Source organism: Triticum dicoccoides, chromosome 6B (assembly GCF_002162155.2).
Source record: "Triticum dicoccoides isolate Atlit2015 ecotype Zavitan chromosome 6B, WEW_v2.0, whole genome shotgun sequence".
In the NCBI taxonomy this organism is placed as follows: Eukaryota; Viridiplantae; Streptophyta; class Magnoliopsida; order Poales; family Poaceae; genus Triticum; species Triticum dicoccoides.
The window spans coordinates 415753069-415778071 of NC_041391.1; the positions used below are offsets into that span (position 1 = coordinate 415753069).

A 25003-nucleotide genomic window follows, 5' to 3' on the forward strand; every position below is an offset into this window, starting at 1 on the left:
ACAAACTTCTAAGTTTAAAAAGTTTGCTCCGCCAAGGCAAAAGCCAAGGCGGCATCGAGTTATGCTCACGATGCATCATCGATGGAAGATTTTAAATGTATTTTTTTATGTAAGGATGTACTTGTAAGAGCTTGTTATTCTTAGGCCTTTTAGCAAAAAAGAGAGAGTATTTCTCATGTGCATGGCAGGATTGTTGTTTAGGGTGTACCACATGGCAGAATTCCTGCAGTGTCCGCTTGTCTAGATAATCCATCGATGTGCGGAAACGTTTCTCGGATGTTTTTCGATCCAGCTTGATCCTCCTATATTTCTGTTTTATTACTTGGTTGAAAGTGAAAATTCTGGAACCGCCTCGAGGGAGGTCGAAACTGTGGGAGCTTGGCGCTGCCCGTCTTTGTCGCATGCATTGTGCTTCGATGCACGGAGAAATCATCTTCACGTACTTATCTGCGCGGGCCTTGTGGATCACAAGCAGCGGCGATCCTCCTTTTCCCCTCCCAAGAATAGAAGCAGCAATGCCCACCGTTCAAATTATCACATGTGGACCATACTAGGAAGTGTGGACTAGACTAGTTTAGTTTTTTTTTTGCGAGGACTAGACTAGTTTAGTTATTCCACTCTTTTTTTTAATCGCGACTGATAAACTACAGTAGATAAATCTGTTTGGGCATCAACTAGTTTTGGACGGAAGTAATATTTTCTGAGCAATTGAATGGGGATATTGAACAACTTTCGACATTATAGTTTGTGATGATCAAATATGAAATGAATCTTGACAAAGAGGATTCAAAATTTTTGCAAAGAAAACCAACTTAACTCGATGACTACATGAGAAAGCGGCATGCGATTTCAAGTGGCGCTCCATCCGGGACCCTTGATAGTCGGTCCAACGGCGAGGACACGCATGCGTTGAACAGTCAGCCCACACAACTCCCCCGCCACATATAAATACCGGAATCCTTTGGGGATCCTGTCGCTATCTTCATCTTCCTCTCTTCCCGCGATCCCCTCAGCTTGAAGCCGGAACAGTCATTCCGCCGTCGCCATGGATCCGTCGCCGAACTCGCACCCGATCCTCTCCTATGTGCTCTCCCGCCTCCCGTCGATCATGACGGGTTCCCCGAGGCTCTCATCCCCGCACGACCTCGAGCAGCCGCCGCCGCCGCCGTCCCCGTCCCCGCGCGCCCCGTCGGGCCCGGCGGAGTTTGAGCTCGTCGAGCGCATGCCTGGCCTCCGCCACCCGTCCGTCCTCCGCTCCTTGACGCGCGCAGTCGCCGACATCACCTGCGCACGCGACGCGCTCCGCCACCTCGGCCCCCGCCGCGATCACGAGCTGGTCGACTCCGCCCGCGCCTTCCTCCTCTCGCACTCCCACGGAAACCTCGTCGGATTGGATATCGAAGAGAAGGTGGTGGAGAGCCAGGAGGTGGTCCGGTTAGATGAGGAGCACGAGGCTTACGGTGTCCTGCTGCGGGAGGCGGAGGAGAAGCTGGAGCGGGTGTACCGGATGGCGATGCACGGGAGGGACGTGGCGGAAGGGGGCGGCAAGAGAAGGGAGGACGAGGGATCCGGCGGTGTGGACGAGGAGGTGGTGAGGCTGCTCAAGCAGGCGGAGGAAGGGAGAGTGGTGGAGCAGGTGCGCCTCGCCGACCGCCAGCTGCTCCACCTGCCTGAGCCCTTGGGCCGGATCCGCGGCCTGCTCGTGCTCGACGTCTCGCGCAACCAGCTCCAGGTCAGGATTCGCTGACGCCGCCATGCATTGCTCCGTCTCTCCCCGTGCTTTCATTCATCGTAGTACCATTTAGACATGCGATCGATGGGAGATTGGGATCGTTCGTCCGATCCGTAAAATTCGGCGATCGGGCCTTCGAGCGTTAGGTTGATTTTGAGGCTCTACGTGTAAGAAGGAAAATGGATTTCCCTCCGTGATCCATTGCAGATCATATATACTTTACTTGGAGTTGCAAATTTTGTTTCCCAAAAGGTTAATTTGCTTGGTTGCACATACACGCACCACTCTGCTCGGCACTCTTCTTTACCGGTGGTTTTGGATGGAGATTGCAGGCTGTCCCCGATGCCATAGGCGGGCTTCAACATCTGGAACAACTCCGGCTCGCTTCCAACGTCTTGGTCTCCCTCCCGGATTCCATCGGGCTTCTCTCCAACCTGAAGGTGCTCGACGTCTCCGGCAACAAGCTCAGATCTCTGCCCGACAGCATCTCAAGATGCAGGTAACCAACCAGCCATAGCCCCCCATGAATCCGCGAGGTCCATTGCTTGCTTGCTGATCGTCTGAGTCGGGACTCCAGGTCACTGGTCGAGCTGGACGCCAGCTGCAACGTTCTGGCGTACCTCCCGACGGGCATCGGCTACGAGCTGGTGAACCTGCAGAAGCTCTGGGTGCACCTCAACAAGCTGCGCTCGCTACCGTCCTCCATCTGCGAGATGCGGTCCCTGCGAATCCTGGATGTGCACTTCAACGAGCTCCGCGGCCTGCCCTCCTCCTTCGGCAAACTGGTGGCGCTTGAGTCGCTCAACCTGAGCAGCAACTTCAGCGACATGCGGGACCTGCCGGCGTCGTTCGGCGACCTGGTCGGCCTTCGCGAGCTCGACCTCAGCAACAACCAGATACACGCGCTGCCGGACTGCTTCGGAAGACTGGAGCGGCTGGAGCGGCTCTGCCTGGACCAGAACCCGCTAGTGGTGCCGCCCATGGAGGTGGTGGCCAAGGGCGTCGGAGCGGTGAGGGAGTACATGGACAAGAGGCTGCAGGCCGAGGAGGAGCGGCGGAAGAGCGCAGCCGTGGCCGCTGAGAGCCCCAAGGCATCGTCGCCAATTGCGTGGCTGTCCCGGAGCGTGTCGTCTCTGAGCACATGGGTTTCGGACGTCACCGGACCGGAGAAGGCGGCCGAGGACGACAAGTTCCTCGAGCAGGAGCTGTGACCTGTGAGCAAGGGCCAGCCAACACCTCCTCGTCTCGGTGCTCGATCGATCGATCGATGTATATACGCGTATCGCTGCACGTAATCATTGCTGAATACTCGCCTGCCTGGTAGGAGTAGAATGGGACAACCGGCGATAACCATGCATGCGAGCATTTTTTTTTCTTCTTCTTCTTCCCTTTCCTAATCTTCTTTTTATGTTGTTTTTGCTTAGTGGACCATCGTCCCTTTGCTAGTTTCAGTTGCCACGTTGCATTGTTCAATAATGGAACTTTGCAGTAGCATAGTTAGGTGTTGACAGAGAGGGCACGCTGTTGTAGAAATAACAGGTTCGTTTGGTATCGTAGCAACAGTGATTACCTGTCTAAGCAGGGTGCCCTCGACTCAACACTGATCGACTTTAGATCTTTCTCTTGTTTGACGTTATTGATTCTCTGACACGGGATTGTAACTTTTGCTTTGTCTCTGAAAATCTCGACTTATGTCAGCTCCAAACTCCCTTCGTCCCTCGTTTATGCTACTTCCCCAAGTGCGACACTTGATATTTTTCAAGTAACACTAAACAGTAACCACTCTTTGCATCTTTATTGATAATGGTCATAGTTTATATGTTTCTTCTTTTTTTTTCTTTTTACTCCGCGTATTAGGTTTGTTTGGAGTTAATCCAAAGTTTGATCAAGTGTGTACGAAAACTTATTAACATTCACAATACAACATCAATATCATATAGATCCATCATGGATATTTTTGTATTATATTTATTGGGTATTGTAAATGTTGGTATATTTTAACATAAATTTGGTTAAACATTGTAAATTTTGATTTCAGGCAAATCTAATAGTAAAAAGGAACAAAGTGACTACAAAACACAAAGATGCAGTTTCAGGGATATACAGCGTGTGCGCGCACATCATGTGGTTGCCGAAATAGCAACTCCAAAGACGGGAGTAACTCAAGTATTAACTGAACTAGCTAAATACACGTGCATTGTCATGGTCAATAAACTTAGCCATAGAGATACTAATCAAAACATTATCGTAATCATAAAAACATAGATACATTGATCAAAACATAAATTTGATTAAAAAGGTCAGCATGCCAAAACTTACAAAAACGATATCTAAAAATGTCAGCTCACTCATCCTAGGGCACTTTGTTTTTCTTCACTCTTCTTCTTTCTTTCCTTGATCTTCGGATCCTCGCCTTGTCACCTTTTGTCAACTGCTCCCTACTTAAATCAATGAAACACCAGCCTTAGCTGGTCCTTCAAAAAAATTATTTATAACCTTGCAAGTGCCAGGCGGTCGACTTGTTACGCTTGGGCTTGATCGGGCCTGACATGGACACCAAGTAATCATCCCTTACTTTGGCCTTTGTTGGTTTTAGTATCCTGCTATCTAGCAAGCAGGATGGACAATTTACCACATCTTGTTCTCTCCACCCCCGCTCCCAAGTTCTCTCTATTATTTGTCGCCCCTTGGCCCTCCCCTCTACCCTGGCTTCCGTCGGCTATGTAGCAGGTGAGGGTCCCCTCCCTGGTTTCCTCTATAGTTTAGTTCCTATTTTCGTCCTTCATGGCGCTACTTGGGATAAACTCATCGGAGTGGAATACTCGACGAGTGTTGGGCGAGTTTGTTGACGGGGAGCCCGGATCTGCTCGCAACGGCAATGGGTATCTCTTGGTATGGCTTGTATCATTCTACCCGATAAAGTCCTTACTTCTGTTCGTGCTAGTTACATCCCTATCTTCCTAGATACTAGTTCTTACTAGTGGAACATGGTCCTCTTAGAGCATCTACAGCCGAACTTGGCAAATCCGGCCCCTCAAATGCTCGCGGACGCATACGGACGCGTCCGCGGGCACTGACCGGACACCCCTCAAATGTTGCATCGCACACCCACATACCACAAATTCTGATCCTCAAATCCATGCACATCGATCATACGATACAAACTGTCTGAATGCCAAAGTTCAAAACAAAGCAAATCATAGTTCAATAGACCGGACATGGCAAAATCAAATCAATGTCCGAGCGTGACGGATGGCCTCGGATCACTAGCTCGGCGCCTGCTCCAAGCAGGCGGAATGCGTCCTGCTCCTCCTGCATCCGGGTTGCCTGCTACGACTGCATCCGGGCCGCCTCCTCCGACTGCATCTGAGCCACAGCTGCCCTCGCCGCTTCATACTTCCTACGGTCGTTGATCTCCATCTTCTTGTCCACAAGCCACTTCTTTGAATGCTCATCATAGAGGATCTCGTCCGCCAACATGATCGCCGCATCTTCTGCGTCCCGTGCGAGTTGCAACCTCTCCTTCTCAAGATCTATGTCGCCAAATGTCTTGGCCTTCTCGAGCTCCCATTTGATCACCGCTTGTTGCTTCTCCAACTCGATCTTCTCCCTCTCAATTTCGAGCTTCTTCTCCGCCCTCTTCCAGTCCCACTCCATCATTTACTTTTGCGGATCCAACATGAGCTTGTACCTCTCCTCCTTGTTCTCCCTCACTGAGAAAATGCCCGTCCATGTTGATGACAATTTGGTAGCCGCAGCATCGCGGGTGGCACGTGCCTTCTCCCACTTGTTTCCCATGACTTGACGGTTGTCCTTTGGCGCGGTGGCTTTTCCATTATCCTCGGAAACGTCGTCCTCTTCATCGTCCAACCCAATTGATTGGTTGGAGCTTGAGCCATCATTCCTCTTCTTGCCGGACTTGAGGTCGGCCACAACTTGGTTCCACTTCGGCTTGCCATTCAATATGACCCAACAATGGCTAAAAGAAAATGGCTTCTTCTCCACCTCATGATACAAAGTGGCCGCCATCGCCGTCTTGCGAACAACATATGTATGAGGATGAGAATGCAAACACAAGAAGCATATGCAATGGACGACAAGATGAGGTAATCGAGCTTACGTGAGTTGCGGCTCCCATCCCACTTTGAGGGTGTTTGGTCACTTGTGAGTAGTAGCAGACGTACTTGTTCACTTCCCCTTGAATGATCCCCCAACGATGTTGGAGAGATGCAAAATTGCGAGTGGTCACGATAGGATACGGCTCCACATACCCCTTTTGCTCATGGTACTCCTTCCAAATCTTCATCCAATAAGTGTTCCCCTTTTGCTCGGTGCCGCATATTGGATCCATCGTTGTGGCCAACCAAGCTTTAACCAGCAAGATGTCCTCAAATCTTGAGAATGCCGGACCTGTTGCCTTTGGCGTCTTTGTCTTCTTCTTCTTCTTGCTCGGATTGGGATCGGATGTTGTCCCAATTTCAAATGTGGTGGTGGCCTCCAATTCATACTCCATTTTGGTCGGTTCTTCATTGTCATTGATCATGTTCGACAAGAACACCTCCTACATGATTCAAATTTGCAAGCATTCATCGAGCAAATGAACTAGTGGTCTATGCTAAAATATGATCGGACAAGAGTAAAGAAAATGTACCGACTCTTGTTCGGTCATTCCGTCGAACATGTTGAGGGCAGCTCGGGCACTACCGGAGCCCGTGCTCATCCGTGCCTGAACGAGCTGCGGCGAGTCACACACGTCGACCGCCGGCATCTGCGTGGGCGAAAAACTCTTTGAAATGGCCCAGCCGGCGCTCGGATCATCATGTGTCTCAAAGGGGGCGGACAGCGTAATCCCCGTAGGCGCTCGGAGGGAAGGGGTGTGGGCATCCGGGTGCGGCGGAGGAGACAGCTGCTCACCACGTCTGAACCTCCCTGCGATGCGCCGCCACCTCCCTCTGTCGATGTCGGCGTCGCCGCAACGTGCGGGCGACGTTCTCCGCCTTGGAAGTCGCCGCTGACGACACCACATCTCCCACAGACGAGGCGGACTGCGTGTCCATCGCGGCGGTGTGTGTCGGGCTGGACGACATCTCCGACGATGGATCGGGACCGGAGCTGAGGATTGGGAGCAAGGGTGAAGGCCGGCGAGGGTCCGGGCGCGGGAATAGTTAGAGGGCGGCGGGAGGAGGAGGAAGGGTTTGGTGGATTTGGAGCAATTTGGGGTGGGGTCGGGCTGTCGGGTCCAACGTGGCGGGCGTGCCCGAGCGCCCCCATATCCGCCCCATATTTGGGCTGGATATGAGGTGTGCCGGTCGGCCCGAGCATTTGAGGGCCGTTTGAGAGGCCCGTCTGGGTCAAAAAATCGTGACCGAGCAGTGACCGGGCGTTTGAGACGGGTTTGAGAGGTGCTCTTAGGGCATCTCCAAACCGACCCCCCAGAACAGACATACTATTTGTATGTAGACTAGTCCGGACTCGTCCGCACGTAGTGATGAGTAAGGCTAGTCATAGTGGGATGCATCTTAGACTAGTGTTATATATATGACACTAGTCTATGGTATTACCTTTATAGTGCAAAGTATCATGGCCATCCAACATTCCCCTAAATGTCCGCTCCCACTACACCACAACCCTTGATTGTTGTGGTGTAGTGTCCATTTATTTTCTTAAGTTCGCAATACTCAAAATGATTATAGAAAATAACACAATTTATACATAAATAACATGCAAATATCTCTTGTGCAATTATAGTTCAAATATCAATATTACATTCAAGATAACTGGATGTTCAACAAATTTTTCAATTCAACGATACTCAAGTCAGAGGCATAAGGTTTGTTTATCATTTTTGTCTGAGAGGAAGTCACTTAATTGTACACAGATGTCTTGATTTATTCACACTATTCTAGCTTACATTTAACCGTCCTATAATTTTTATACTATGTAAACAATAATTGCTGAAAATAGTAATAAGAGGTAATCTATTATAGAACAAGTTTTTCATACTTCGCTAAATGATGAGTAAGGCTATAGTCATTGTGGGGAGTAACTTAGACCATATGACACTAGTCTGTTATTACATTCATAGTGCAAAATATCATAGAAGTAGTATCATATACTTGCATTTATTAGGTTGTAGACTCATTTTTTCTTGCGTTGTGTTATTATGTTACAAGAAACACCTCTCTCATTATTAATAACTTATCGCTTTAGCAAACTTGTCTTAGGTTGCCTTATGTTACTAGCTTTTTCTTAAGACATTCTTTTTTGAAATGAAAAGGTAGATGAGTCTCTACCTTATATATATTTCAAAACAGGCTTAAGCCTAGAGACCAAGAGGTCGATTACATGAAGCTTATATTTAGCATCGAGGTGCCATGGATATAAGCAGCCATCTGAAGAAGTACAGAGGAACATACGGGGAGGGGAAGGGCAAGGACACAAAATACATTAGCTATACTAGCCTAGCAGATTCACCTAGCTTGTAATAGCATCCTTGTCGATTTGCCTCTTGGCCCAGTGCTGCCATAAAACGAGGAGCTGCGACGCATATTGTTTGAGATAAGTTGGAGACCATCGTTTGCCGTTGAACACCCGATCATTTCTAGCATGCCAAAGCGTGACAGCAGCCGCAGCAAACAGGATGTGAACTATGCTGGAAGTAACCCAGGTTTGCTGAACTCTCTGCATGAAAACAACGAGGTCCGTAGAGCTGCAGGCTAGGTTGTTCATATGGAGCGTGTCCCAGATAACAGATGCCAAATAGAAGCGCAAAACAATATGACTGACAGACTCGCTGGCAGGACAAATGTCGCAGTCTTGATGCATGGTAATTGACGACCATTGTTTCCTTAACATATTGTCTCTTGTATTCAGCCGGCCCCGGAATGCCAACCACAAAAAGCCGTGGAACCTCAGAGGAATGATTCTATCCCAAATCCATGAGCTAAAAGCGCAGCCAACGCCTCTGAAGGTGAGAAGATTATAAACCTATGATATACTGATTGGCTTATGGTGTATAGCAGAGATTCTGACGTCAGAGCCGGTAGTTGTAGGTGCCATGGGCAGAAAAGAGTGTAGTATCTGCAACTCCTGGTTAGCAGTCGTTGACAAGTTTGGATGGAGCTGAATGCACCAAGAGCCATGAGAGAACTGGGATGCCACGGTGCAGTTGCTATCCTTAGCAAAGGTGAAGTGGGTAGGCAGAGCGAACCAAAGACGCCCAACTGGTAACCAACTTTCATTCCAAAAGGAGATAAGCTTGCCAAAGCCCAGAGAACATTTAGAGGAGGACAAAACAAAAGGAATGAAATGCTTGAAGCTGTTCCATATTGTTGTGTCCTGATTTGAGCTCTTCAGAGGGATAACAGGCTTACAGTATTGTTGAGCAAACCATTGAAAGCATGGAACATCCAAGGATTGCAAAACTTTAGCTGTGAATTTGCCGAGCAACGCTTGGTTGTGAGCAGAAAGGTCCCTAATGCCCAAGCCATCATTAGATCATGGAAGAGTAACAAAATGCCAAGCAACTAGGCATTGGCCACCTTTGATTGTATTCTTGTCTTGCCAGAAGAAAGCCCTCAACAACTTTTCCAACTTACCAATGGATTCCTTAGGCCATAGGAAGCATGTCATATAATAACTTGGAATGCTAGCAAGCATAGAGTTAATCAGAGTTAAGTGGCCACCCCATGACAAAAAGGCAGCAAGCCATCTTGAGAGCCTTTTATCTACCCTGTGAATGACAGGTAGAAGCATGCCATGCTTAATCTTGTGTAAGGATAGTGGCAGACCGAGGTATGTGCGCAGAAAGCTTGAAATAGGGCAACCGAACAGATCAGCGATATCTTGCGTGGTGCTCGAGTCAATGCAAATGGGAATCATGGTGCTCTTGTGATAATTGATTTGCAGCCCTATGAAAGCTGGAAAGTCAGTTAGGACCTGCTTAACAATTTGACGCTTGCTGAATATTTCTATAGAAAAGAAGCAGAGTATCGTCGGCATATTGTCGAACTGGGAACATCCGATCGGAGCCAAGTGGGTGAAGCAGACTGCCATCTTCAAAGCATGAACAACAAAGTCTTTGTAAGACATCAGCGACCAGAATGAACAGATACGGCAAGAGGGAGTCGCCCTAACGGAAGCCCCTGTTTGCAACAAAGGACTCCCCCAGCTCACCATTCAACATGACTCTAGAACTAGCTATGGTCAGAAGTGATGTTATCCAACTGATCCATCATGGAGGGAAACCACGGGCCTGAAGAATGCTAAAAAGGCATGCCCAGCTGACAGTGTCAAATGCCTTCTAGAAGTCCAGCTTGAGAACCACCATCAGCAGCTTCCGTCTATGAGCAGTTTGAACCATGTCAGCAGCCATAGAAAAATTCTCCACAATAGACCGGCCCTTGATGAAACCATACTGTAAGGAATGAACTAGAGAGGGGATCTGAAGTTGGAGCCTTCGGGCAAGGACCTTACTAGCAAGCTTTGGCACACTATGCACAATAGAAATTGGCCTATAATCACGCAGCTCCAGAGGAGTTTCCTTCTTGGGTAAGAGGTAAATGTGAGCCTGATTGATACCAGAGATATCAACCTGGTTGTCATATAGCTAGGCAAAAAATAGTTGCCGGTCTTCCTTGATGACACTGTTGAAAGCTTTGTAGAACTCGTTTGTGAAACCATCTGGGCCAGGACTGCGGTTGTTAGGCGAATGATTGATTGCTTGCACTACTTCCTCCCAGGAGAACTCCCTAGCAAGACATGATAAATCCGCAGGCTCATACAAAGTTGTAAGGTGAACAGTAGGCAGCGAGGTGGACGGTTGACCCAGTAGCTCAGAGAAGTAGGCAGTGGCAAGTTGTAGCTTCTGCTGATAATCGAAGTGTTCCACTTCCCCTTGAACAAGAACACGAACCTTGTTGCGTTTGGCATGACCATTAGCAGCAGCATAGAAGAAACGGCAGTTTTCGTCTCCTGAGACACCATCTTAACTTAGCTCTCCTGCGCCATAGAGCAGCTTGCCATTGGATTAATTGCTCAGCCTTTGCTATCGCAAACTTTCTCAAAACTATCTCCAACAAGGACAGAGAGCATTGCTCCTCAACAGCATTGAGAAAGTCCATTACAGCCTTGTTGTTATTGATTAATAAGTCCAAGCTTGCCCTGTTCCTTTTCCATTGCCTGAGGGCAGCTCACAGACGTCTCATTTTGAAGTTGAGAAGAGAGGCAGTAGAGGAGATCTGCCTAGTACCCCGTCTCCAGCTGTTACCAATGACTGCTCTAGATTCCTCCATTTCAAGCCAGTGATTTTCCATTCGGAAAAACCTACTCTGAGTCCTTAAGTTGTTAAAACCACCAGAATAGGCACATGATCCGAGGTAATAGAAGGCATCACTAAGGCCGAGGACTGGGCAAAAACTAAGAGCCAATGAGCATTCACAAGAACTCGGTCCAGTTGAACCAGTGTTGGATGTTCCCTCTTGTTAGACCAAGTAAAGTTCCTGTTAGAAACCTCCACATCATCTAAACCATGACCTCTGATCCATTCGTTGTACACTTCCATCATAGCCCAATCCATCCGTCCACGCGATTTCTCATCTTGGGACCGATACATGTTGAAGTCACCAAGGACCAACCAAGGATCAGAAATTGTACCCACTGTGGCGTCAACAGCTTCAAAGAAAAGCGGCCTCTCCTGAGCAACACAAGGCGCGTACACTGTGGTGACAATATAAGCATGATTGCATGATGTAGATGACAGCCTGACGGTGATATGGTACTTATTCGTAGCAATGATCTGCCCAGAAACAATAGACGGATCCCAGGCCATCAACAAACCACCAGAGGAGCCTGAGGAGGGCATGACTGCTTGTTTATTGAGGTATGCTGGCAGGAAACTATGCAGTTTCTTGACTGAATAATCTTCCAACTTGGCTTCCTGCAAACACAGAACACTACGGCGACAAGAGGTTATTGCATCTCGGACCAACGAACACTTATTCTCATCACCCATGCCTCGAACGTTCCAATCAAGGATTTTCATGGACACAGGTGCAAACTGCCCGTGCATGAAAGGAAATTGAGCATGAAGAAAGGAAAGCAAAGAGCGGAGGGTACAAACTGACCCAGCACATGACCAACCTAAAGCAACAACATAGATAGGCACTAAACCGACACCAAGATTGACTTCCTACTAGGATAAGAAGCTGAAAGTACATGTAGTCCCCATGTGTGGTTTTGGTAATTAAATGACAATCCTAATGGACTAATGTTTGCACTGAGATATACATTTGAAGGAAAGTTCCATTTGCAATGCATGAAGAATATTGGATGAATTGGTGGATGAAATCCATCAACATCTATATATGCATTGAGACTTGATAATGAATGACAATTCCTATGAAGAAACAATGACATCAAGTTATATAGGAAGGTTTGTTCCATGGGCGATGCAAGAAGGATATTGAATGGATTCAGAATGAATGCCATATACATGTAGTTGTGCATCAAGATTAATCATGGAGCAAAGATTAAGGTTGACCAAGATGAAGATCGAAGATTGAATTCAAAGATGGTCAACACACAAGCACAAATCATGTGCCACGTGAGATCTTGTGGTATGGTAAGAATTTGTCAATTGCGCTTTGTGTACTAACCCATACTATGTGTTGCCTATGTTTTTGAGAGGAGATTCTCATGGGCTCACATTGAGAGAGATATTTCAAGTGTCTATGAGAGGATGACATCAAGTGTTGATGATCATGGTTGACAAGGGCAAGTTCAAGATAACTATCCCGAAGGATTACATGCTTGAAGCTTGTGGATGATCACATGATGGACACATGAAGATAAATACAAAGCAAAGCTTCCCACATTGTGTATGGGGGAGCTACTTGAAGACTTCACCAATGTCTTGCCATTCAACTTGATCCAAGAAGAAACTTCAACTTCAAGCTCAAGTGAAAGGCTCGAGTCAAAGGTATTAGTTCCTTCGACGTTAGTGTTGTGGAGTGATGAACACCGAAGAAACACATACACTCAAGAATGGATTATTGATAGCTATGTAGTGTAGACCTTTTATGATTCTTGAGTTATAGGGATCCCACACTATTAAGAGGGGATCAAAGGGGTTCGTGATAGATTTGCTCAAGTCAACATCTTATCTACACAATTCCACTCAAATTCTATATACCAAAGAAAATCCAAAGCCAAATAGGTTACCCAAATACATGATAAAACCTTTGCATATTTTGCATCCTCCATTTTGGTTCATCTTGGGTGGTTCTCTATGTGAGGACCTGGGTTTTTTCATAGCTTCAAAACGAGCCCAAGATCATCAAAATCGGAGTCCGGATGTAAAAGTTGTGCCTGTTTCAGTTTCTAGGTTGCAGCAGTTTGGTTTGGCCGGATCATCCGGGTCATATCCCATATCATCCGGGCTTTGCCCAGATCATCCGGGTTCCTGCCCGGATCATCCGGGTTAGTCGTAAAATTCATCACAGAAGCTTATTCCGCTAGCCGGATCATCCGGCTACCCACCCGGATCATCCGGGAATTGCCCGGATCATCCGGCTATGTCCCCGGACATCCGGGTATCTACTTCACCACATTGTATATTGACCTTCCCGGATCATCCGGGCATTGCCCGGATCATCCGGGTATGCGTCCAGATCATCCGGGCAGGTCAACAACTGCGGGAAACGGCTCTATTTTGTTTGGGGGTATAAATATCCCTCTCCCACTCCGGGGGAGGGTTGAGCACTTCATCCCAAATCGTCCCAAGAACACAAGTGGCTCCCTCTCACTTCTCCTACACCAAATCTTAGATCCCGGAGAGATTAGTGAGTGTTCTTGAGAGTTGTTCCAATCAAAAGATAGATCCTCTCCCTCTCCCTCTTGTGACCAAAGCAATTCGTGATTTGAGCAAGTCTTGAGCATTTCCCCCTTGATCTTGTTACTCTTGGAGGTTGGAGACTCCTAGGCGGTAGGAGTCCTCCGGTGAGGAATCAACTTGTGATTTGTCCCCCGGAAAGTTTGTGAAGGTTTGGAGGCCGTCTCAAGGTCTACCACTAGTGGTTGAGAATCGCCTTCGTGGTGATATCTCAAGGAGAATAGGGTGAGCCTTCGTGGCGTTGGTGTGCCTTCGTGGTAACATCCACCTCTCTAACGGTGACTAGCTTCCCTCCAAGGAAGTGAACATCGGGATACATCCTCGTCTCCGTGTCTTTGGTTAATTCTAACCTTAGCCACTACTTGTGGTTTACTTTGGTCTCTTGACCTTGCATTCACTATATCTTGTTGTCCTCATTATATTGTGTTGGTTACCATATCATAGAGATTATCTAGGCCAACACTTTATAGTCCGCAATTCATACTTGCTACTATTGTTCTATCGTGTGCTTAGTGTGAATTGTTAGCTTGTAACATTCATTTCCATATCTTGTGACATAACTTGTGTAAGCCTGTATTGCTTACTTGTGGTTGTGTGTATTATTCATTTATATATCTTGTGATATACATTGAGTAAGTTTGTGTAACTTACTTGTGCTTACTCATATCCTCATTGTTCTCATCTTGTTTATCCTATGTTGTTGGTGCACTTAGTTAGCCTGGTATATTTAGGATTTGTGCTTGAAAAGTATCCTCTTAGTTTATTTCCGCATTAGGATATAGCCAAATCCGTATAAGATTTTAAAACGCCTATTCACCCCCCTCTAGGCGACATCGTGGTCCTTTCAATTGGTATCGGAGCTAGGTCTCTCCTTATTAGGCTTAACCGCCTAGAGAGTAACGATGTCGACTAGTGAACTAGTGCACGATGACACATTTTGTTTTAATGGCACAAATTACATTATGTGGAGATTACACATGCTTTGTCACTTTCGGGCCATGGGTCCAAATGCTTTGCGGATTGTGGTTGTAGGGAATTCAAATCTAAAGGATGGACAATCTCCATCACTTGATGATATGCATCTTGATTGTGAAGCTTTAAGTTTCATTCACCAAGCTATAACCTTCGAGGTGTTCAAGTCAATCTCGTCTTGTTTGTTGGCTCATGATGCTTGGACCAAAATTGAAGATATATATGGTGGGTCCAATCTTGATGAAGATAATATTCTATTTGGGGAGATGATGGAGGAGTTCTCCACATTTTTAAATCATGAAGAGCTCTCTATTACTTCCACCTCCGATTACTTGCACACTTCAATATCTTGCACTTCACCAACATGTGGCATGCCACAAGGTAATGACATGGTGAGTGAAGAAATATCTTGTGATGATGGTGTTAAGCTCATTTGTGATGATATGCTTGATCTCCCATTTTGCCATGATAGAAATATCGTGATTCCCTCTAGTTCTATTTGTGAAACTAACCATGTAGAGGAAATCAAGAAAAGGCATGCTTGGTTGATAAAGAACCCTCTTCTCCAAAAGAATCATCATCAACCCCTTGCGTTCACATGTGCCTCATGGCAAGAGGTAATGACGAGGTATCATCTTCTCTTAGTGACAATGATGATAGTTGTAATGAGGAAGATGATGAAGTCTTGACTCAAAATCTCTATGAGATTGGGAAAACTCTTCGTAGAGCTAAAAATAACACTTATAAAAGGTTCCAAGATGTTCTTGCCTGCTTTCAAAAACGTAATGACTTATTTCTTTACGAGCAAGCAAAAAGTGAACAACTTGAACATGAACTTGCTATGGCTCATCAATGTCTTAGTGACTTGAGGTCTTTAAAAGAAGAGATTGAAGTTACGCATTGTAAACTTAAAGAGGATTTTGAGCCCCTTGACCTTGACTACAAGAAGGTCAAAGGAGAGCTCATCAAACTCTCTAAGTCTCATGAGGAACTTCAAGCTACTCATGCGGAGTCTCTAGCTTCTACATGCTCCTCTCATATTGATAATGATGCTTGTGCTACTAACTCTATCTTGTGTGAAGCATCGATATTAAAAGAAAATGTTGACCTAAGGACTCAACTTGATTTGCTAACTAGCAACTATGGGAAATTGGAAGAAAGTTATGAAAAGCTCTCGGGCACTCATGAGGATCTTATAATCTCTCATGATGGGCTAAAGTTAGCTCATGAGGTTATGTGGACCAAGGTAAAATCGTGTGAGTCTCATGTGGATATTAGCACATCTTCTACTCGAAATGCCTTATTGCCATGTGCTAGTCCTTGCAATTCCTCTCTACATGATATTGGTACATCTTGTGATGAATTGCTCACCATGCCTTATTGCTCTAACAATGAAGTTTCTACTTCCTCTAGTTCTTTTGTTAATACTAACCTTGTAGAGGAAAATAAAGAGCTCAAGGCCCAAGTCACCAGTTTGAAGAAAGACTTGGAAAAATATTGTGATAATATCTTGAGTGTGCAAAAGGACCCTCAAGACAAAATTGGACTTGTTTTCATCTCCAACAAGAAGAAGTCCAAGAACAAGAAGGGACGAGATCAAGTCAAGAATTCGGCCAACATTATTTGCTTCAAGTGCAAGAATGTTGGACACCATGTGAGATCTTGTCCATTGAAGAAGAAGGCTTCAAGTGTGAAGCATCAAGGGAACTGGCCTCAAGTTCAATATCAAGATAATGAAAGGCCTCTTCCCATGCCTAACCAAGATAATGCTCTCCAAGTTGAAAAGGTAAAGAAGAAGAGAAAGGGGAGCACATGTTGCTATATTTGCCGTAAGAAGGGACACATAGCTTCATCTTGTTCCAACGGTAACATATCTAAGCCTCCTATAGTCAATAATCATTTGCTAAAGAAGGATATTGTTGGCAATGTGTTTGCCAAGTTTGTGGGTTCCCAGAGAAGTTTGAAAGTGGACAAGACCATTTGGGTTGCCAAGCCTATTGTTACTAACTTCTTAGGACCCAACTTGGTTGGGGACCATCAAGCTCAAACTTGATCAATAGGTGTGTGGAGGGCATTGGAGACTTGGCTACTTCATGAAGAAAAACTATTTTCACCATATGTTATGGTTAATGCCAAGTCAAGTGGATTATCATCATATCTATCAATCCAATGCTCCTCTTTGCGGTAACTTGTACTTGCATTGTTTACATTGGAAGTTACTGTGTCCCTTGCATGTTTCGGTTTTGTACCTAGCATGTGCTTTTTTTGTTGTGCTTCCTAGTATGCTTGATTTGTGTTATCTAGCATGTGTAGGTCACAATGCATTTCATATATTTGTGCGTGTGTGGTTTCAAGCCTTTATTGCTTCATTAGTTGAATCTTCCTTGGCTGGATCATCACATTATGGGGGAGTGCTATGTTTTACGGATATCACAAACCTTAAAGGTGTATGTATGTGGGATACCACCTAGTATTGTTAGTGCTATATTATCAAGGTACTATGTGGTATGTAAAGCTCATTTGAAACTCAAATTCTCATCCATTAATTATCCTTAGTTGGGTTTCATTTGCTTCTTGTGGATAATACATGGATCATCATATTATGGGGGAGTGATATGCTTTGTGCATATCACAATCCTTGTTAATATGAACAATTGAGGGATGCCACCTAGAATTTATATTTGAGATTATCTTATATCTCCGTGGCATGCAATGTCTTGTTTACGTATGGCATTCTTGTGCGGTTTTGCCCATGGTTATCTTTAAAACCATATTTGGAAAATCATTTGATTAAAGCTATTCCAATTATTGCTTTTCATGATTATCTATCTAGTCGGAATGTTAATATTATGCTATCCAAGCATTGTGGTTATTCCTAAACTCTCATGTTATGCTTGTGTTAGTATAGATGATCATGTACTTATTTGGTTTCTACACCCAATGATAACCCGAAATACCATTTTGTTCGAATTCATCTTATTGCTCTATATGAGAGTTTGTTATCTCATTGTTTATAGTGTCCTATATCTACTTGAGTGGGATATTCCTATGAGTATGTGTGCAATGCATATCTTATATGCTCATTGTTTTTTTGGTTCATATGTTGAACTTTGTGTGCTATCATATGTTGATTTGTCACTTTGATTCATTTTGGACAACATGAATGACTAGTGTTGTTATTGGAAGTATTAACAGTTATGTGGTCATTTGTCCAATTTATATCTCCCTGGATTTTGGTAGGCTTATGCATGCATATTTACTATGTGTAAATTCACATGCCTTGTTTGCCTTATTTGATCCAATATATATATGGTAAATCCATCAAATTCTTAATAGCTATGATGTGCATGAAATTCAAATTCATATCAATAGGCATATATTTAAGTGGTTTTACCCTATATGTTGTAGTTATGCTAACTACGTCGGACCCAATAAGTTTGGGGACCATATTGTACTTAAAATGTTTTAGGTACATTTGAGAAGCATTGGGTGCTTGGCTTATTCATGAAGGTGGTGGCACTATGAGGAAATTAGAGCCAAGCTTGGACATTTCATTTGATCTACAACTTCATACCAATGCTATCTCGGTAACAAGTATTTATTTCATGCATATATATAGAAATGGGGTTAACCTTGTGTAGGTTTCATCATGGCATGAATTTCTTGACTCGTTCCTGTGATACTTGTTTCCTTTCTCAAAGCATCCCAACAATGATCTCTTGTTGCTAGTTGTGATGTCTTTGATGGTTGTGTGTTTGGAGTTCATTAATATACAATAAGATTATATTAAGCCATGTGCCATGCTTTCAAGCAAAGATCTCATCGGTATATTTTATGACTCCCGTTTTGATATCTTATTCCTTCCTCTTGTAACTATTTTATGTGTACATCCTTCTTTGTGGATATCATCTACCTAGTATCTTATACACGTGAGAGAAGTTACATCTCTAGTTGATATCCCTATTCTTTCATGTCCACCATTTCATTCACTTTTTATATCTTTTTGGTGGCTCCATGGAAGCATTTGTTGAATGAGTGCATGTCTTACCTCTTTCCATCTTAGTGCACTCATGTTTGGTGAAGATTGTTGTTCTCATGCTTGTCTTGACAAGCCTATTATTTCCTATCTTCATCATGGGTTGTCACAAGCTTTGATTTTTAGTTTGCTATTAGTGAGCTTGTGAACCCATTTTCTTGATGTGTTTGTGACCTTCTTAACTTCATGTGTGTGGGAAGGACATGTCTTGCACCTTGTATCTCATTTACTCAAGGCTATGTTGATGCTTAATTCTCATCCTTCTACTAGTCTTCTCAAGTGCTTTGACGTGTCTCACACACATCATTTTGGTTGTGCCTATTCTTAGGTTGCCTCATGTACATGTTGCTCAACCATATGTTTGTTGCAAATGCTAGGCTTCTTTTCTTATCTATGTTTGCTTGCAATTGTTGTGTGTTCCTATTGATTTTGGGGGAGTGATGATCCTATTTTGTGCACTTGTATCCAAATAAAAAAAATTCAATTGTGCACAAATCATGGGGAGCTTCTCTATTTTCCTTAGAACACTCCTTTACCCAAATCGTAATATTCTTTTATTCTTTTGGCTCATCGTATCTTTTGATTGCTTGCTTCACTTTGTGTTATGCAAATGAGATCAATTTGTGCCATGTGTTTTGTGCCATATGCCTTGCTATTATGACTAGGCTCAAGTTGTATAATAGTGGATTCACTTGTGGATATCATGTTCTTATCAATTGCAACCTTTCTTTTTGTGTATACGAGTTTCTTTGTGGATACATATCATGATTACTATAGGCCACTTAGAAATTTTTATACATGAAAAAGTTCATATCTTCGTATCTGGTTGCATTCTATAGATTTCGAGCTCCTTTAATTGTTCATCATTGAATATGTGCATTTGTTTTCACTCACATTTTGTTATATGCACACATCAAGGAGGAACTCATACTATATTGGTCTACTAGATGTTTTGTCTTCCATTTTGGCATTTGTTGCCAATGGGGGAGAAGTTTAGAGGGTTTAAGATAAATATCTTTTCTAGTTCTTGGTGTCACTCATGCATATCTACCCTTGTTATATATTCTTATTGCATGGATGAGTCTTGTATATAGAGAAATCTTCTCCTAGTTTATGCCAACCAATATATGCAATGACATTTAAAGTTCATTCACAAATTCATATATTATGGGGGAGTTTGCTCTATATACTATGGGTGTACTATCATCAAATGCTTGTGTAGTGTATTGATGATAGTACAACCATCCCAAGTATACAATTTATCCTTGGATAAATTTCATGCTTGTTTAAAAATTCATTATATAAACCCTCTTGTTGAGATTGTCATCAATTACCAAAATGGGGGAGATTGAAAGTACATGTAGTCCCCATGTGTGGTTTTGGTAATTAAATGACAATCCTAATGGACTAATGTTTGCACTTAGATATACATTTGAAGGAAAGTTCCATTTGCAATGCATGAAGAATATTGGATGAATTGGTGGATGAAATCCATCAACATCTATATATGCATTGAGACTTGATAATGAATGACAATTCCTATGAAGAAACAATGACATCAAGTTATATAGGAAGGTTTATTCCATGGGTGATGCAAGAAGGATATTGAATGGATTCGGAATGAATGCCATATACATGTAGTTGTGCATCAAGATTAATCATGGAGCAAAGATTAAGGTTGACCAAGATGAAGATCGAAGATTGAATTCAAAGATGGTCAACACACAAGCGCAAATCATGTGCCACGTGAGATCTTGTGGTATGGTAAGAATTTGTCAATTGCACTTTGTGTACTAACCCATACTATGTGTTGCCTATGTTTTGAGAGGAGATTCTCATGGGCTCGCATCGAGAGAGATATTTCAAGTGTCTATGAGAGGATGACATCAAGTGTTGATGATCATGGTTGACAAGGGCAAGTTCAAGATAACTATCCCGAAGGATTACATGCTTGAAGCTTGTGGATGATCACATGATGGACACATGAAGATAAATACAAAGCAAAGCTTCCCACATTGTGTATGGGGGAGCTACTTGAAGACTTCACCAATGTCTTGCCATTCAACTTGATCCAAGAAGAAACTTCAACTTCAAGCTCAAGTGAAAGGCTCGAGTCAAAGGTATTAGTTCCTTCGACGTTAGTGTTGTGGAGTGATGAACACCGAAGAAACACATACACTCAAGAATGGATTATTGATAGCTATGTAGTGTAGACCTTTTATGATTCTTGAGTTATAAGGATCCCGCACTATTAAGAGGGGATCAAAGGGGTTCGTGATAGATTTGCTCAAGTCAACATCTTCTCTACACAATTCCACTCATATCCTATATACCAAAGAAAATCCAAAGCCAAATAGGTTACCCAAATACATGATAAAACCTTTGCATATTTTGCATCCTCCATTTTGGTTCATCTTGGGTGGTTCTCTATGTGAGGACCTGGGTTTTTTTTTCATAGCTTCAAAACGAGCCCAAGATCATCAAAATCGGAGTCCGGATGTAAAAGTTGTGCCTGTTTCAGTTTCTAGGCTGCAGCAGTTTGGTTTGGCCGGATCATCCGGGTCCTCTCCCATATCATCCGGGCTTTGCCCGGATCATCCGGGTTCCTGCCCGGATCATCTGGGTTAGTCGTAAAATTCATCACAGAAGCTTATTCCGCTAGCCGGATCATCCGGCTACCCACCCGGATCATCCGGGAATTGCCCGGATCATCCGGCTATGTCCCCGGACATCCGGGTATTTACTTCACCACATTGTATATTGACCTTCCCGGATCATCCGGGCATTGCCCGGATCATCCGGGTATGCGTCCAGATCACCCAGGCAGGTCAACAACTGCGGGAAACGGCTCTATTTTCTTTGGGGGTATAAATATCCCTCTCCCACTCCGGGGGAGGGTTGAGCACTTCATCCCAAATCGTCCCAAGAACACAAGTGGCTCCCTCACTTCTCCTACACCAAATCTTAGATCTCGGAGAGATTAGTGAGTGTTCTTGAGAGTTGTTCCAATCAAAAGATAGATCCTCTCCCTCTCCCTCTTGTGACCAAAGCAATTCGTGATTTGAGCAAGTCTTGAGCATTTCCCCCTTGATCTTGTTACTCTTTGAGGTTGGAGACTCCTAGGCGGTAGGAGTGCTCCGGTGAGGAATCAACTTGTGATTTGTCCCCCGGAAAGTTTGTGAAGGTTTGGAGGCCACCTCAAGGTCTACCACTAGTGGTTGAGAATCACCTTCGTGGTGATATCTCAAGGAGAATAGGGTGAGCCTTCGTGGTGTTGGTGTGCCTTCGTGGTAACATCCACCTCTCTAATGGTGACTAGCTTCCCTCCAAGGAAGTGAACATCGGGATACATCCTCGTCTCCGTGTCTTCGGTTAATTCTAATCTTAGCCACTACTTGTGGTTTACTTTGGTCTCTTGACCTTGCATTCACTATATCTTGTTGTCCTCATTATATTGTGGTGGTTACCATATCGTAGAGATTATCTAGGCCAACACTTTATAGTCCGCAATTCATACTTGCTACTATTGTTCTATCGTGTGCTTAGTGTGAATTGCTAGCTTGTAACATTCATTTCCATATCTTGTGACATAACTTGTGTAAGCCTGTATTGCTTACTTATGGTTGTGTGTATTATTCATTTATATATCTTGTGATATACATTGAGTAAGTTTGTGTAACTTACTTGTGCTTACTCATATCCTCGTTGTTCTCATCTTGTTTATCCTAAGTTGTTGGTGCACTTAGTTAGCCTAGTATATTTAGGATTTGTGCTTGAAAAGTATCCTCTTAGTTTATTTCCGCATTAGGATATAGCCAAATCCGTATAAGATTTTAAAACGCCTATTCACCCCCCCTCTAGGCGACATCGTGGTCCTTTCAGAAGCAGATAGCAAGCTAAACATGGTGATACTGACAACAATGGAGTGCACTAAACTGAGCATAGCATAATGTAACTACACATCAAGAACATAAGCGTCACCCATGGAGGAAGTGGATGAACTATCGGAGGCAGCAGCAGGGCCTGCGCCAGCCAAAGCAGAGGATGATGCTTCATCAATGATGGCCTCCACATTGAGGTCGCATCACTTGGACAGTTGCTTGAGCTTGGCACTGGTCAGCGGCCTTGGAGTATTGGTGAACTAAAGATCCAGGATGTCGGCGATCGGAACCACCTTGGCCTTCTTGCGGCGGCTGCGGGAGGAGCTTGGACGCCCACCGGACCCGCTGGAGGCTGCAGCAGAACCAGCGGCCTTCCTTTTGGAAGCGCTCTCCACCGAGCTAACATGCTCCCCATCATACATATTGAGGATGCGAGAGCTGTGGAGCGCGACAGTGGAGGGTGCCTCCCACACCAGAGTTGCCGAGCCGTCGCCGACGGCATCACCCGTGGCCTGGAGCAGCCCACCCGTGTCCCCTGGATCAGAGCCCATACCAAGGGCAAGATCCACATTAGCCTGGACAACAACTGGGGGCAAGGCTGGGGCGCCGACCGGTGTGGGGCGCGAATAAGCTGGAGCGTGGGAGGGGAGGAGCGGAGATCTTCAGCTGTAGGCTGGGGTGGCAGCGTGCGGCAGGAGCCAAAGACCCCGCCACATGAGCAGGGAGCATGGTGCAGGCTCCATGTTTCAGGTTAGAACAGACGATGGGAGAGCGGTCGCAGCTTAGCAGGCTCTCCCCAAGGGCAGGAGCGTGCTTGAAAGGCCTGGAGCAGATGGGCTGGGTGGCAAGGACCTGATGGGCTTGAACACACGCATGCGCTGGGAAGTAGGCTTCGGCAGGAAGAATGTTGCCACTGCTGGCAGGGAGCAGGGGCCCGACGGTGGGGAGCAGCCCAGGAGGCATGACTGGCTTAGGAGGGTGCAGGTTTTCGACAGACGACAGGAGCGGCAGAGTACGAGGGCACATCAAGCTGGCCTTATCTTGCGGCCAGAATTTAAAGAGGAGGGAGCGGCAGCTTTCCCGTGCAATGAGCTCAGAATGAAGATCAAAGCATGGGAAGAAACCATCATGCAACGTCACCGCCCGGACCTGGATCGAGCCCTCGGTGGAATGGCAGCGACTCAGCTCAAGCTTGAAGGAGAAGGACATGGTGTCCGGGTCGAAGGAGACTGAAGCACGCAGAAGGACAGCATCCGCCACCAGGATGACGAGGCTGAGACAGCCCCGAGGCTCATCCTCATGCACAAGCTGCTCAATCATGGGCAGGGAAAAGGTGCCCCCCTTGATGAGCTTGGGCCTTAAGGAGAGCTTCAACATGGCCATTAAGTCGCCCACACAAGCAATCTGGGGCTGCAGAAAAGCACGGTAAGCTCGAGTAGCCATGTCGTCTTCGTCTTCAAGGTGCCCGGATGCACTACCATAAAAATACACTTCCGTGATGATACATGTTTGTCACAGTAGGTCGCGTTTTTTGTCATGCATGTACATCCATGACAAATTTATGACAGAATCAAGATAGTCATACCTGTGTTGTCGTAGAAGTGTTCCATGACATTACCAAAATTATCATCACAGAAGTGTCCACTTCCATGATGATAAATCGCACGTCACAGAAGTGCTTTCGTCAAGGGTGACCGACACATGGCATCCACCGTAACGGAATGCCGTTAAGCTATCGGGTCGGATTTTAGATCCGATAACCCGTTAACAGCCCCGACCAATGGGAAATTTCCACGTGTAAAATTCTGATTGGCCTAAGGGAACACTTGTCAGCTCGTCAATGGGCCAGATGTCGCCCGTCCATTGGAGGAGACATGCCTATGGTACGTTGACATGTGGTTGGGCCCAACAGAGGCCCATATAGGTTAAAAAGGCCGGCCCTGTCAAAGGCCCGTAGAACTTAATCAGGTACTAGTGGGCCAGCCCAATAACGGCCTGCTTAATAAAGGCCCATTTACAGCCTGAAACCAGATCTGGCCCATTAATTGTTCGCCCAATATTTGGGCCCATTTACGGCCCGAAGCCAGATCTGGCTCGTTAATTGTTCGCCCAATATTTGGGCCCATTTGTGGCCCGAAGCCAGATCTGGCCCGTTAATTGTTCGCCGAATATTCGGGCCCAACTACAACCCAGTGACTTTCGGCCTGTTAGAGGCCTGATGTAGATATGGGCCCATTTCAGCCCGGTGTGACTTTCGGCCTGGGAATGGCCCATGCTGCCCATGGGCCATATATGGTCCGACGGGACATCGGGCCAACTAACGGCCCATGCTAAAGGTGGCAACAGTTAAGCCCAACGTGACTTTGGGCCTGTTAAAGGCCTGTCGCGTAATTCTGCCCGTTGATGCCTATACTAAGCTTTCGGCCTCTTAAAGGCCCATGATATCAGTGGGCCAACTAAGGCCCGAGATATGTTTCGGCCTGGTAACAGCC

General features: G+C 45.3%; 1 protein-coding gene across 1 annotated transcript; it reads left to right on the top strand.

Moving 5' to 3' along the window:
• Window positions 1-998: 998 nt before the first annotated feature.
• On the top strand, window positions 999-3408 carry LOC119321903 (plant intracellular Ras-group-related LRR protein 2-like). Its single transcript, XM_037595417.1, has 3 exons — window positions 999-1732; window positions 2065-2231; window positions 2310-3408. The coding sequence occupies exons 1-3, from the start codon at window positions 1046-1048 to the stop codon at window positions 2941-2943; spliced, it is 1488 nt and encodes a 495-aa protein (XP_037451314.1). The 5' UTR covers window positions 999-1045; the 3' UTR covers window positions 2944-3408.
• Window positions 3409-25003: the final 21595 nt, after the last annotated feature.

What these genes read in the sequence shown, in the direction of transcription:
- LOC119321903 (XM_037595417.1), top strand. Translation starts at nt 1,046, where the DNA reads ATGGATCCGTCGCCGAACTCGCACCCGATCCTCTCCTATGTGCTCTCC. An exon ending in TCTCGCGCAACCAGCTCCAG is followed by an intron (nt 1,733 to 2,064) that starts GTCAGGATTCGC and finishes TGGAGATTGCAG; the next exon opens with GCTGTCCCCGATGCCATAGG. An exon ending in GACAGCATCTCAAGATGCAG is followed by an intron (nt 2,232 to 2,309) that starts GTAACCAACCAG and finishes TCGGGACTCCAG; the next exon opens with GTCACTGGTCGAGCTGGACG.